This window comes from Haliotis rufescens, unplaced genomic scaffold, assembly GCF_023055435.1.
Source record: "Haliotis rufescens isolate VD_foot unplaced genomic scaffold, xgHalRufe1.0.p SCAF_59, whole genome shotgun sequence".
Taxonomy (NCBI): Eukaryota; Metazoa; Mollusca; class Gastropoda; order Lepetellida; family Haliotidae; genus Haliotis; species Haliotis rufescens.
This window is the reverse complement of record NW_025964323.1, coordinates 1,717,499-1,731,397: the sequence shown is the minus strand read 5'-3', so window position 1 is coordinate 1,731,397 and position 13,899 is coordinate 1,717,499. Positions and strand designations below refer to the sequence as shown.

At 38.9% G+C, this 13,899-nt stretch overlaps 1 protein-coding gene across 1 annotated transcript in view; it reads right to left on the bottom strand.

Moving 5' to 3' along the window:
• LOC124142858 (folylpolyglutamate synthase, mitochondrial-like) overlaps positions 1-13,899 on the bottom strand; it is a 34,245-nt gene continuing 20,346 nt past the window's right edge. Inside the window, exons 2-13 of the mRNA XM_046511543.2 lie at positions 13,057-13,155; positions 11,219-11,337; positions 9,903-10,017; positions 8,812-9,051; positions 8,356-8,433; positions 7,592-7,736; positions 7,030-7,128; positions 6,505-6,602; positions 5,618-5,670; positions 3,795-3,870; positions 2,350-2,416; positions 1-779 (exon numbers count right to left, since the gene is read on the bottom strand). Of these exons, the coding sequence (XP_046367499.2) occupies positions 352-779; positions 2,350-2,416; positions 3,795-3,870; positions 5,618-5,670; positions 6,505-6,602; positions 7,030-7,128; positions 7,592-7,736; positions 8,356-8,433; positions 8,812-9,051; positions 9,903-10,017; positions 11,219-11,337; positions 13,057-13,155 (1,617 nt within the window). The 3' untranslated portion in view covers positions 1-351. The remainder of the gene's footprint in view (positions 780-2,349; positions 2,417-3,794; positions 3,871-5,617; positions 5,671-6,504; positions 6,603-7,029; positions 7,129-7,591; positions 7,737-8,355; positions 8,434-8,811; positions 9,052-9,902; positions 10,018-11,218; positions 11,338-13,056; positions 13,156-13,899) is intronic.

Below are 13,899 nucleotides of genomic sequence, written 5' to 3'. Positions count from 1 at the left end.
GTTACAACCAGCATGCGCTACCCGTGACCGGAATCCCCACATGAATGTTATGTGTAGCATGATGTAATTTCTTAAAACATGACACGCAACAAGGATAGCGAGAAAAGGGAATGATGTATTTAAAACCAAAAAGACATGTCAACTTGAATAGGTGTATTAACCATGAGCCCGTATAGAATATAGCTGAGGTAATGCAAAGGTATTCAAATATGTCCCTTTTCCCAGTCTTGCTCTCAATATAGGTAGATATTTGGTATTCTGGAACCATGGAGATTGCAACATTTAATAATAGTGGCTGGCTGACCATGTTTATCCAACAAGTAAGCTTATATCACTTATTATCGTTTTCTTTCAGAATAGTTTCCCATGAAGGTACCACAGACCATGGCCTATTATCTTGAATCCTCCAGCAAACAGAATTTGAACATGATCAGCGTTCTGAACCTGTTCTGGCAATTGCGGATAATCAAGACATTGTCCATCTTTTGTTGTTGCTTGAGTAACACTCGGATCTCTGTAGAGATCGCCTGAAGATGTCATGCGATATTTTTCCTCAGAGATGAAATCATCTATGCCACGTATGCTGAGGTCACGCCCACCGGTCGCAGCTATGAGAGCCTCTGGAAAACTTCGCGCTGTAAATGACGCACATGGCTGGCCAGAACGTTTACCTTCTGTTGGAATTGGATTGGTTGTGGATGTGTTGTCGTCCCAGAATTCTTTGAAAGATAGAACGTTCGCGAACTGTTCCTCTTTGGGGGTATTATCATAGATGTAATCTGAAATCACATCATATTGTAAAACCAGGTTAATATGAACATGCAAGTTTCTTTTTCCTGTTATGACTGATAGATTAATTGGTGTTTAACGCCGCACTCAGCAATAGTCAAGCTTTTTCATGGCGGTCTGTAAATAAACGTATGTGCACTTGACGATCGAGTAAATGACATCTTTCGCATCGATATACGCAATTGGGGTACGAGGACCTGTATCATCTTCACGGATCACAAAACGTCAGGCTAACTTGCCTGAGTGCAAACAGAAAACGCTATGTATTTACCCAGATTTGAATGTACTGTTGATATTTATATGATTACTGACTTAACATTACAACAGATGATGCAATTGTTTTGTCAAAACATTTTACAGGTGACATCTGGTGACCTTGACCTTAATAGACATGTGCCAAAATAGAATCACACATCGATAGCTGAATCGTTCAAGTCTACTGTGATCTTGGTGTTGACTTTTATTTCATGCCCAATTATGACAGCAGTACTCCTATGACATGTGCGCCTTCGAAAGCCTATTGTGAACCTGAACGAGTAATCGAGCTTGAAGGTAATTATGCCATTAGCTTAACAAGCTTTAATATGTACACACGTTACTCATCGTAACTTGTTCAAACAGCCATGGTTCATAATAAGTGTCCTAGATCGTAAAGGTCAGTCAACCACATTGTAGCAGAATTTTATGGGTAAGTACATGTACGTCTGGTCCACACACAACCTGTTCAATATGTGATTGTCAAATTCGGACCAACTCATTGATTTCCCTAATTAAATAGATAGATCCTCGGTTTCAAATATACACTTGGAAAAAGGTTAAGTATCTCTTAAGAAATATGTTCGTTTGCAACACAGTACGGATCGTTGTGGGGACAGTTTTAATGTCTCGGCCAAAACGGTTTTTTTGTTGGCTCATCATTATTGATTCATTGAAGAATGCTTCTGAGCCTATGGTGAAAGCGATCGTCATCCTTTCATCAAGACATTGCTCGTGATCATGTTATCTACAGATTGTATCTGTGTCAGTCAACTGCAACTTCGATAGCATCAATCTCTAACCATCTGGTAACATTTAATAGCAATTTGGCAACACTGCTAATACTGTATAAATCCTGGTATATCTATTAAAACGTTGTTACCAACATCATCATGATCAAAGGAATCTATGTTTTGCTGTTGTCTGTACAAACACCATTTCACGTGCAATAGTGAACAAAATATTTCCGGTTATCTTATGTGCATTCTTATGGAGTCATGACATATCTGGTTTTATAACATGGTTTATGTCATGGATACATGTTTTGCTTAAATTATACTTATACCTGTACTGGGAAATCGAATGAGCCTTGTTTAAGCTATACTAATTTAGCATTGATGAAATGACTAACCCTACAAGTCATTTTACGAAATGACTGAAAGAACTAGTCATTTTACGAAATGACTGAAAGAACTAGTCATTTTACGAAATTACTTAATTCACAGTCTGGGTGTAACATATATACCCCTATTGATAAACTCAACACTTGTATAGTGATTGCGAATCTTTGAAAATTAATCTTACCTATAGAACAGTCTTCGGTGGGGCTAGCGTACGGCGTAAAGATAACAGCATCCAGTGGAAGTCTCTGCTGGAAAACAAGAACCGACATCCCTCAGTATGTTTTGTTTAAAACTACTTTGAAAAGGATTTCATTTAAAATCACCGAGTGTCAGCTTATTGTGGTACAGGTTCGAAGGTATTTACCCCTCTGATTAAACCAGAGGACACTGTTATGGAACTTAGTATTCGAACCCACGGTAATCATTGGAATATGATATCAAGCGTTCTTTCTTCTGCTTAAATCACCGAGTGTCAGCTTATTGTGGTACAGGTTCGAAGGTATTTACCCCTCTGATTAAACCAGAGGACACTGTTATGGAACTTAGTATTCGAACCCAAGGTAATCATTGGAATATGATATCAAAAGTTCTTTCTTCTAGTTAAGTGACCAAAGCATCCCAGAGTCACGGATATTATATTACTTCATTGTGGGAACCCGTGAGATTCAGGGTCAGAATACAGGTCCCCAGTAACCTGTTACCTGTGATCAGGATTGGCAACTTGGTTGATTCCCTGATCGGTTCCCAAATGCGTGGATCGATGCTCACATAATTGCCAGGTCCGGATGCCAAGATTTACAGATCGCAGTCATATGGTGCTCCCTCAACCGGTTGTACATGGTACCGTAGCGTAAAATTATTGTCCCCCAGAGAGGGTGCGTAAGCCCATTTCATTCAAAGTACTTTATGTATACCAGGATTTTAATCGTCGAATAATTGTTTGTTTTAATTTTGGCTAAATTTCTCCATAATCACCAGTAACTGAAGGGATGGTGTAAATCCTATCGGGGTCCATGCAGGTAGCAAAGGTACTCTAAGTCCCCATGGTCCCCGGCATGGTTGCCTAACTTTAGTTGTTGGTGATCAATAGCCTGTTTTTATAATGTGTGATCTGTCATAATCCAATCATTTTATTGTTCTAAAACTAGTTTAAAAAAAGTTATAATCTGTGATGTATTGCTAGTTGTTGTACTGTCCTTTGACGACATTTTTTTAATATTATGTAATAACTTGTTCCAAGTGACGATATGGCTGAAATACTGCCGATGTGACTTAAGATATTAACTCACTCACTCACTGTACATGGTTCCTCCGCATACATTCAAACATCCAAATTGTGCGCCGTGCATCAACATGCAAGAGCAAATTGTGAATCACGACCTTAAAGTCGAGGAATGTCTTACTTTTTCCGTAAGTATAGTTGGATTATTGCTAAACGCGGCATTAAACAAACAAGGAATCAAACTAACTAGACGAACTTTATTTGGGATTGATACTCCAAGCACAAGTCGCATGGTTATCTCCCCTTTATCTGTTGACATAACTTGAGTTAAGACCCCTCCAATACTTAATGACAGCACGTGTGAATGTTGCCTATCTGCAAATGGCTGTAATGTGCCTGCTTACCTGTAATATTGATAAATGTTTGCGTTGATCCCTTCCTTCAGCTCCGTAGAAAATCATTACTCGAGCAACACGTCCTCTGTAATGAATAACGTGGTTTGTACTATGTGACATGTGACGTCGACAGAAACATCTGTGCGATGTCATCATATTTCGATACGCATATGCCATGGATACACGGATGGTACCTATTTTCCCCTAATTATAACAAGAGTCATCAGAAAGATGACATATCCCCCCGGCAGGTGTCTGTAAAGTAACCATAAGTAAATGTGCAATTCTGTAAGTAATGAGTCAAGAGTTGAATGTTCTTTAAGAAGCATACATTGTTTACCAACAAAAGATCCACCATGGTCGCATCCATATGAAATGGAAAGTAAAACGTGTGTTTCTGTGTTTTTTTAATGCAAACAAATGACAAATGACAAGAAACAAGCGTATAGTCAACGAAGTCATCTATATCCCCCACCCATTTTAACACGTTAAGGTCCCAAACCAGGTAACTGACCCAACATTTCTCTCAGCCCATGTCAAAATAGTTGCAATGGAAATTCTAAAATAAACATTTCTTAAACATCTTAATATCAAATGGCACCTGTTCAGTATGTACTTTATATATGGACCTGCAATGTTTGGCAAGGAAATATTTAACAGTTTATTTGTTATACTCCATTAGTCAACCCACCCTATATGAAAACTTAAATCCAACTTGTTGCCATGAAAACGTAAGAAAATAAATAAAAATAATTCCTAAAAAGCAAAAGGCACCAGTTCAGTATGTGCCTGGTAGACATGCAAAGTTTTGTAAGAAAGTATTTAACAGTTTTTGAGTTACGCTCCGGAAATGAACACAACCCTTTAAGAACCTAAGTCCAACTTGTTGCAATGTAAACGTAAAAAAATAAAACATTCTAAAATTCCTAAATAGCAAAAGGCACCAGTTCAGCATGAGTATGATAGACCTGCAAAGTTTTGTAAGAAAGTTTTGAATGGGTTTTGAGTTATGCTCCGGAAACGAACTCTACGCTACAGAACCTAAGTCCAACTGGTTGCCATGGAAACGTAAAAAATAAATAATATTTTTTCCCCTAAATACCAAAAGGCACCAGTTCAATATGTGCCTGGTAGACACGCAAAGTTTTGTAAGAAAGTATTTAACGGTTTTTGAGATACACTCCGGAAATGAACACCACCCTTATAGTCCAACTTGTTACCATGGAAACGTAAAAAATAGAAATTCCTCAGTAGCAAAAGGCATAACTTCAGTATGTGACTGATAGATATGCCAAGTTTCAATCAAATACACTGAATTATTTTCGAGTTCTGCTCCGGAAAAGGAAATGATTACGGACGGACGGACAGACAGAGTGGCTGATCGGTATATCCCCCCGCATTATATGCCGGGGTGGGGTGTGGGGTGGGGTGGGGGGGTGGGGGTGTGTGTGTGTGTGTAAAAACAGGCAATATACACAAGAAGGAACAACAAGATATGATTATTAGATCACAAAAAAGTATATATTATATATTTTATAATACCTGTTATACTACAAATATTCATCATAGTGCCAATACAACAATTGTTAAATGTGTTTACTAAGAAGGGGTTAGTAAAAACAATATATACTTATGGCTGTACGTCCTCACATTTCCAAGATCGAATTTGAGGAGAATTTCCGAACGAACCCGTACAAACACGATGATAAGAACAAACAGGCTGCGTCACTTTCCTCGCAAAGAAATGCCGCCACTGTTACCTCAAATAGTCACATCTTCTTACAGGTAGTGACTTTAAACGTAACTCACTCTCACTCTTGCAGGTAACTTACTTCAGTTTTGAACGTTCTTCGTCAGCTTTTTGATCGAACCACTCTGCACAGTGCTGTAACAAACGAGTGGAAATAACGTTTGTATAAAGTGCAATTGACAACAATTAGATTTCTTTATTAGTAACAACTCATTCGCTAAGCAGGCTGTGCAAACAATGTCTTTTCAGTATCAATCAAGCCATCTCGATGATCTTTACTAGATCATATTTAATATGCACATACAAAGGTTTGAAACTAATCATGTCCCATCAAAACACTTTCACTTAACAGGATTTTTTTGATAAATTGAAAGAAACATCATACTTTCCATAGGTATGAATGGGACATGAATGGTTAAATATACCCTTGGAATAATATACTAATTTTAGTATTTATTCACCAAATGGTGATTTTAGGGCAGGACAAGTTCCAGTACCGAGTTGGTATGAGGTTTGGGTAGCTACAATATGTGACCAGGCTGAATGTGTGTCGTCGTATACCTAGACCTTTGCTTCGGATAGCCTTTCCTGACTCTAGTGACAATGTTGATATTCTGCACACTGACTGAAAGCAACAATTACCAACAGGTTTACACTCATAAGCTTTTGTTTGTTTTTTGGTTAACACCACTGAGCATTATTCCACCAATATGATGACGGTCCTTCAATAATCGAGTGTAGATTAATGTTATGAGGAACGATCCGCGCCGTCTGGGTACGATGACACGCAATCAACCAAGTAAGCGAGCATGAACACCTGATCCAAACCACCTCTTACGACAAGCTTGTTCATCCGGAATCCCCAAAGGGGTCTGTCATAACCAATTCATTGTCCAATTAAGCATAAAGCATATTCAGAATTCTCCTCTGATTTGAAGAACAAATAAATTACAAAGGCCACATGAATACCTGGATGCTGAGGTCAGTGTGGGCCGTGTCCAGGTAGTAGGTCACTCCAGGCCGGGAGATTACATGGGCCCTTCCCGGGAGACTTGTTTGGGCCAAACTTAGAAAGGGAAACCAATGTCAGTACCAATAAAGAGGTTTCATTTTACACTAACTTAGCGAAATACCATCCATAAGCTATAACTATGAGTTTTACGAAAATATATAAATATATATATAATTGCATTTGAGTTAGTGACCCTTGTTTAGCTAACCAAGCAAAATTCTCTCGCGTTTACGTTTTCGCAAACCAAAAAGAAAGTGTGCCACGTACACTGGAGGACTGCTGTTTCCTTATTGGCGGATACTAGGGTAAGCGGACATTGTTGCTCAAAAGATGTCACTGATTAGGAGTTGTTTTCCACAGTGTATTATGTAAATGATCAAATAAAAAGTCCCTGAAGTTATTATTGGTGACTTGTTTCTTTATAGAAATGACTTCGCGATTTGTTTTGCGTTTTTGTATGTATAAACAATAAATATTCTTATCATTCTTGATGCTGTCAGTGAGTTTGAATCCTTGTGCCTTTTCGCTTCTTTTCATGATGACCGAGGAGATTGTTTCATCAGTTGATGTCTTGCGGAACCCTGTCACATGAAATGTATACCAATATTAACCATATGACAATTCATATTTAAAAAAAATGGCACAGCTATTGAATTGGATTTGTGAAAACAAATGTGTTACACGTTATGCGGTGTCTTTCTGAAATGTATGCCTATTTATAGCGACATGTAAGTAACATTTCGCATCACCAATGATTTCATTTCATCACAGAATTTGGATAAGAACTTAAGTTAAACATTTTGTTCCAGAAAATAATTGACAAAAAAGAACTTGTCTAAGTTGTCGTTTTTTTCAAAAAAACGCCCAAAAGTGTTTTTGCTCCAGCTTATTATAGATTAGCTCCTTACAGGGTATAAAATTGTATGTCTTTATGTGACGGACACAATCCCCCCGTTCATTCTCCAAAAACCGAGTATTAAATGATCCTACCCTTTGCATTGAGATAGCTCTATGGAGCAGGTTCCTGTAAACTTTTGTTATTACCATTTCCTCCAGCCTTCAGCCAAATCTTACACATCTGTAGTGCAAGGGAAGCGTTGACATTCTGCACGTGACCTGGAATACCCAATCTGATTGGCTCAGGTCCATTGTCATAGGAGGCCAGTGACGGGGTTTCATATAAGGCTGTCTAGTAAAAGAAACAAATAGCTGGAATAAAGCCAGTACAATTCAGGAAACATTGAATGTTTTGCTTAAATCATGTCTATAAAATCAAATCATAAAAAACGTATGTATCCAAAATGTTTGAGATTATCACGACTATATAACCCTGCTCACTGATCGATAAGCTCAACTGAAGAAAAACACGTTTTGTGTTCCGTCCACATTGGCGAATATACATAGGTAAGGTGAGGTAAAGTGAGGGGAGGCGACATGGTGTTAAACGTCGCGTTCAAGATAATCGCCCTTATGTATAGCCACCGATTTGTGTTTGGCTGTTTACTGTAGTCGTGACTAATGCTGGTTTTACATTGCTAACCCAATGAAATATTATGCCGTGGTTTAAAACGGATACCACATTCAGACACACTGCACTAATGCCAAGCTAGACAGTCTATGTTGTGTCCCATTAATGCCGGACGCCACGAAGGCTAACAACTCATACAATCTCTCTTCGTCTTTTAAGACATGGCCAGGGCATCGAAACACTGACCTTACTCTCAAGGCACCCACTCGATCTACTAGACCACGGGGAAGAGGACATAATATCCTGAATAATCGTGTCTGAGTAACTGAACATGTTTTACCCCTATTTCCTCAGCTCTGTCTTCTAGGACTTTCATTGCACGTGGGTCTTGAGGCACTGTCACTGCTGGTGTGCCTGGCTGAAATATACCGAATCGTGACCTCGACTGACGATTATAATAGTTTCAACAAACCATATGTATTTTTACTTTTACATAATGTGCACTGTATTTGACAACTATGGCACGTGTTACAGGTAATATGGATTGCATGCGAGTAGACGGAAATGAGGATCGGATGTCATTTTACAAATTAACTAGCAGTTCAGATTCGTGCTTTTCACTAACATAGACATCACAATAGATTATTGATTATCCGAACCATAAACAATATCATTTCATTATTTTATACTAGCCGTTCAGATTCATGATTTTCACTAACATGGACATCACAATAGATTATTGATAATTCAACTTTAACAATATCATTTCATTGTTTTATATCATGCACAAACCTACTTTAAAGATCCCTCCCTTGTGCCAGGCCACTGATTCTATAGTGTTTCCCAAATAATTTATATGATCCACATGCAGCGAGGTAACGCCACACACAGTAGGTGTTTCAACAATGTTCGTGCAGTCGTACTGGCCTCCTATTCCCACTTCAAGAATCAGAGCATCAACTCCTTGTGCAAGAGAAAGGTCGAAAGCCAGAAGTGTCAGAAAGGCAAATGCATGGGGCATATCGTCTTCCAATTCCTGTAAACAGTCAATTGATTTTCATTATCTCTTTTTGTTCGTGATATTAGAGACATATTCCTCGAGATGTATTTATTGAACTATTTCGAGATCACCGTGATATGTCGAGCATTAATCTGACATTGTTCTTTCTAAAGTGTGAACCAAAACGTTGAATGCAATTAAATAGAAACAGCACACATTCCATGGCCATGATCATGAGAATTAGTCCATTGTATGGTTACAACAGTATCACAAGCATGCGTTGTACCTCACAAGTTGTGAATGAGTTAACATTTATAGTCACATCGGCAATATTTCAACTATATCGTGACTAAATCAAGCTGTACAGTAATAATACATAACTATGGACTGTAAAATCTGTCGACAAAGGACAGTAAAAGAACCACAAGATGTGAAACGTAAACACCAAAAGTCAAAAAGAGCTGCTGGAACATTGCTCGACATTAACGGGAATGTGGAATTGATACTCTTGTCATACAGTTTTATGCATATGTTTATCTATATGACCTCTTCTTAACGGCATCAGGGCAGGGGCCCGTTCCACAGAGCGATCTTAGTGCTATGATTGTCGTAAGCCTGTGTTAAAGTACGGGAGTTACGATCATCTTAGCGCTGAGATCGCTTTGTAGAACGGAGCCCTGATCACCATATACCCGAAGCTTAAGTTAAACATATCTGATCCCTTGTCTTGATCAGAATTTTGACTCGTACGCATGACGAAACAGATTAGGGAGGAGGGGTACACTCTTGGTGACAAGGTCTTGCCCAAATATTCCAACCAATTCACGATGACTCATATTCGTGTTGCCTATACAATAACAATTTTCTCAGATTGTAAATATTAGTACCCTTGAGTATAAGAGTCTATTATAGATGTCCCAAAAGTGGTCCTTGAACACGTTCGTCTCGACTGGCTTGCCGTCAAAAAGGAACCTCTCTGTTATGCTCACCAGATGAGGAGAGCTATGAATGACAGAAGGCAAAATAGGTTTCGTTAATTGTGTTCATATGGTGACGAGTGAATAATGTTTTGTTTGTTTGTTGTTTAACGCCGCACTCGGCAGTATTCAAGCTATATGACGGCAGTCTGTAAACTGATCGAGTCTGGACCACACAATACAGTGATTGACAACATGAGCATCGATCCACGCCATTGGGGTCGATGACATGCATGAACCAAGTCAGCGAGCCTGACCACCCGATCCCGTTAGTCTCCTCTTAAAACAAACACAGTCGCCTTTTACGACAAGCATGGGTTAGTGAAGACCTAATCTACTTCGGATCTTCACGGGTAATCCATCTTTCTGTAAGGGACAGAATTTTTACAGTAATATCGACATTGACATTAATCATAAGATCAACATTTATATTGATCTATATTCAATAGTAGTTTCATTGTTAATCCCTAAAATGATCACCAAGGTCATATCATAGTACAACTAACTGGTCATTTAAAAACGAAATCATGTTCTCTGCCCTTCCTGTGGAATAAAAGAAGGAATGAGAATCTAATTTACGTGATGTTCATGGTGTGCATATATCCCATATTTAAGGATGCGAGTATACAAATGTGAAAAGGTTTCAAAGTGTTCTAATGTTCAATATCAATATCAATAGCTACAAAAATTGTCTTTGCAAATTAGCACAGTCAGAACGCTGATATTATGATTTAGGAAGTCCTGACATTCAGGTCTTTTCAAAATTAATCGAGACTGGAGTAAGTTAATGTTTTGTTGACAGGCTTCGATTAGTTATTTGGTCAAGCAGGAAAATGCCTCATGTATAAACCATCATATCTTGGTCACAAAACAAAAATTGAATCTTCTAAATCCTCCAATCAAATGGCAAAACACTAACAATTCAGGTGTGTAAATTTTGCTCGTGTTTACACGTCTTCTTTTGAAAGGTAATTTACCCATAATGATATTAATTAACTCGTTTGAAATATGTGTTTAACGTTCGTGTCATGCTTGGTCGGTCGGGTAGCCTGGAGGTTAAAGCGTTCGCTCGTCACGCTGAAGACCCATGTTCGGTTCCCAACATGGGGAAAATGTGTGAAAGCCTATTTCTGGTGTCCCCCGCCATGATATTGCTGGAATATTTCTAAAAGCGGCGTAAAACCTGATCACGCACTCACTCGTGTCAAGCTCTGAGTCGACCATACCTGTATACGCCAGTCTTGTAGCCATGGTGACGAAGAATGTTTTCACAAAAAGCGCTTGTTGAGCCTTTGCCTTTTGTGCCAGTGATATGCAGAACGTTCAGTTTGGAAAGGTCTTCCATCTGTAGGAAGAAAGAATTGACATCTAAACATCACCAGCTTCCATTCATTTCAGAGATATATACAGTTGTCATCAGTATAGACTGGTAGGAGGACGCTATTACCAATGTCTGCCCCATTCCAGTCAACTTATGTGAGATTTAAAGTATACATTGCACACCAATACTTATCAAATTTAAGAGAGACCTACACACCAGGCCAGGAGCATCTGAATTGTGTCCCATCTTCGTCAACACTGGTACACTCCTATAGTCGGGCATTCTCTTAAACTGATATACAGTGATATCACGGAAATGGTCTAAAGAGAAACGGATTCTTCAGTGGTTAAATGGCTAAATAGCAATGAATGAATCATTGAAAATCAGTAATGACACTGAGATAAAACGTTCCTGCTCCAACGGTAGCACCTGTCACTATCAACATTTTCACTAGTTGCCAGTGAGTAAGATGAAACCTTTCTGAAGGTCATAATGTTGGCAAGTGACATGACATGTTTGGTAAATTCCTCTGAATGTCAATCATCCAATTCTGGAATGACTTCTCCAGATCGTTGATGTTGAAACTGTGACCGAAAAGCTTAGTTGTAAGCGTAATGTGTATTTCCATACAATTTGCAAAACATGTACATGCTACTAAGTACGTAAACAATTTAGAAATGTAGACGCCACAAGCTGGACCTTGGGGTACATTGTTCTACATGAAGGGGGATTCACGATTGGAAAATCTGCTTGTACCGTTTGAAACAGAAGCTGCTATCATTTCTGTGATCCAGACAAGATATCAATATTGTGTCTCGGTTGTTTCATTGATTTCCAACGCTGATTGAAAGCTGAGGTGAAGATACGCATCTGTCGTGGAATTGTCGGAAGGAAATAAGCCATCTATTTATCTGAAACAGGTTGAACGTTTTGGCAACGCGTCCCTTCTTTGATTTACCTAATGTAGGTATAATTTTCGTTTCGAGTGTGACAAGAAACGTGTCAGCTGAGAGAGCGGAACAATTAGTACCCATGTGGATACCTAGATTGGCCACTTGTCTAAATGCCGAAATTTGTCAAAGATATCTCCTGTCAGGAAATCCTTCACCTCACACATTTAGGTATCTGAATGTTTCTGAGAAGCATTACTTTGAATGTTAACAAATGTGCTGGACCCTGCAATATATCTCGCTTCATATGAACTCTTTTGTCCATATGAACATATGCATGGTATGACTATTAACACACACGTGACAGGGCACAATTACATAATGCTTATGCGAAAAGACACGATCACACATCATACGTGCCACTCTATGCTATTCGAAATATGTTTTTGACGGAATACTGTAATCATCAACTCTGGGAACAATAATACAGTTTTGAAAAAAAACAATAAAAAACTTACATATTGGGGTATGTCTTACTTTGAATCTTAACGAGGCTGGAGCCAGGAATGCATCTCTCGTTATATGAGGGAAGGTAGCGTAGCCTCGTGTTAAAAGCATTCACTCGTCACGCCGAAGGAACACATAGATGGAATGTGTGAAGCCCATTCCCGATGTCCCCCGCCATGATATTGCTGGAATATTGCGAAGAGCAGAGTAAAACCTAACTCACCCACTCACTCTTCATATGGACTTTTATGTCCATGTGAACACATAAATGACAAGACACAATTACATATGCATATCCAAATTGACACGATTATATGTGGATCAATTGATAAAATAGATTCCTTACATTACGTCCAATCCGCTCCATCCAGTGCTTCATGTGACGGATGTTTGCGAAGTAGTTGAAGTTTGGTTTATGCAAACTATGCCAGGTTTTCATGGTTTCCTGAAACAAATCAACAAAGTGTGAATCTTGTCAGAGATTCAAAGGCTCCTCATGCATTCCGACAGTTTATCAAATATATTACAAGGATTTGATCAGATTCACCCTTTTTCGGTTTTAATCTTTTATCCTCATTCAGAGTTCATTCCTCATTTTCGGTTAGGACCCGTGAACATCCGGTGTAGGATAGGTCTTCAGCAACCCATGCTTGCTGTGAAAGGTGACTATGCTTGTCGTAAGAGGCGACTAACGGGATCGGGTGGTCAGGCTTGCTGACTTGGTTCATGAATGTTCCCCGTATTCAGCACCCCATTGCTGATCGTAAAAGGCGACCGAATTGGGCAGCCTGTTTGCCCTGTGTCGTCAGAGGAAGGGAGTATGGTGGTTGAGGGCGACGGAGCCGGCAATAGTGCTTCTTAGTCCAACATACCACTTCGACCCTAAGTTTGTCCATACATGCGATAGAATCAGCTGGTCATATCATGCCTTGTGCACACACTATTTCAAACAATCTTTATTCTTAATATCGTACGAGACGTACTTTTAAACAATAAAGGTCAATCCTCAAGGAACTATACACAAAGAAAAAAGTTATGCACATCCCTATTTCAGAACCATGACAAAAGCATACTATCAGTCACACTTTTCAGCATCAAAATTTATAGTCTCACTAAAGTATTAAACAATAGCGTTGATGGTTCACTTTCTGGGGACGATTTCAACATTTCTTGTCGTGGTAAGAATATG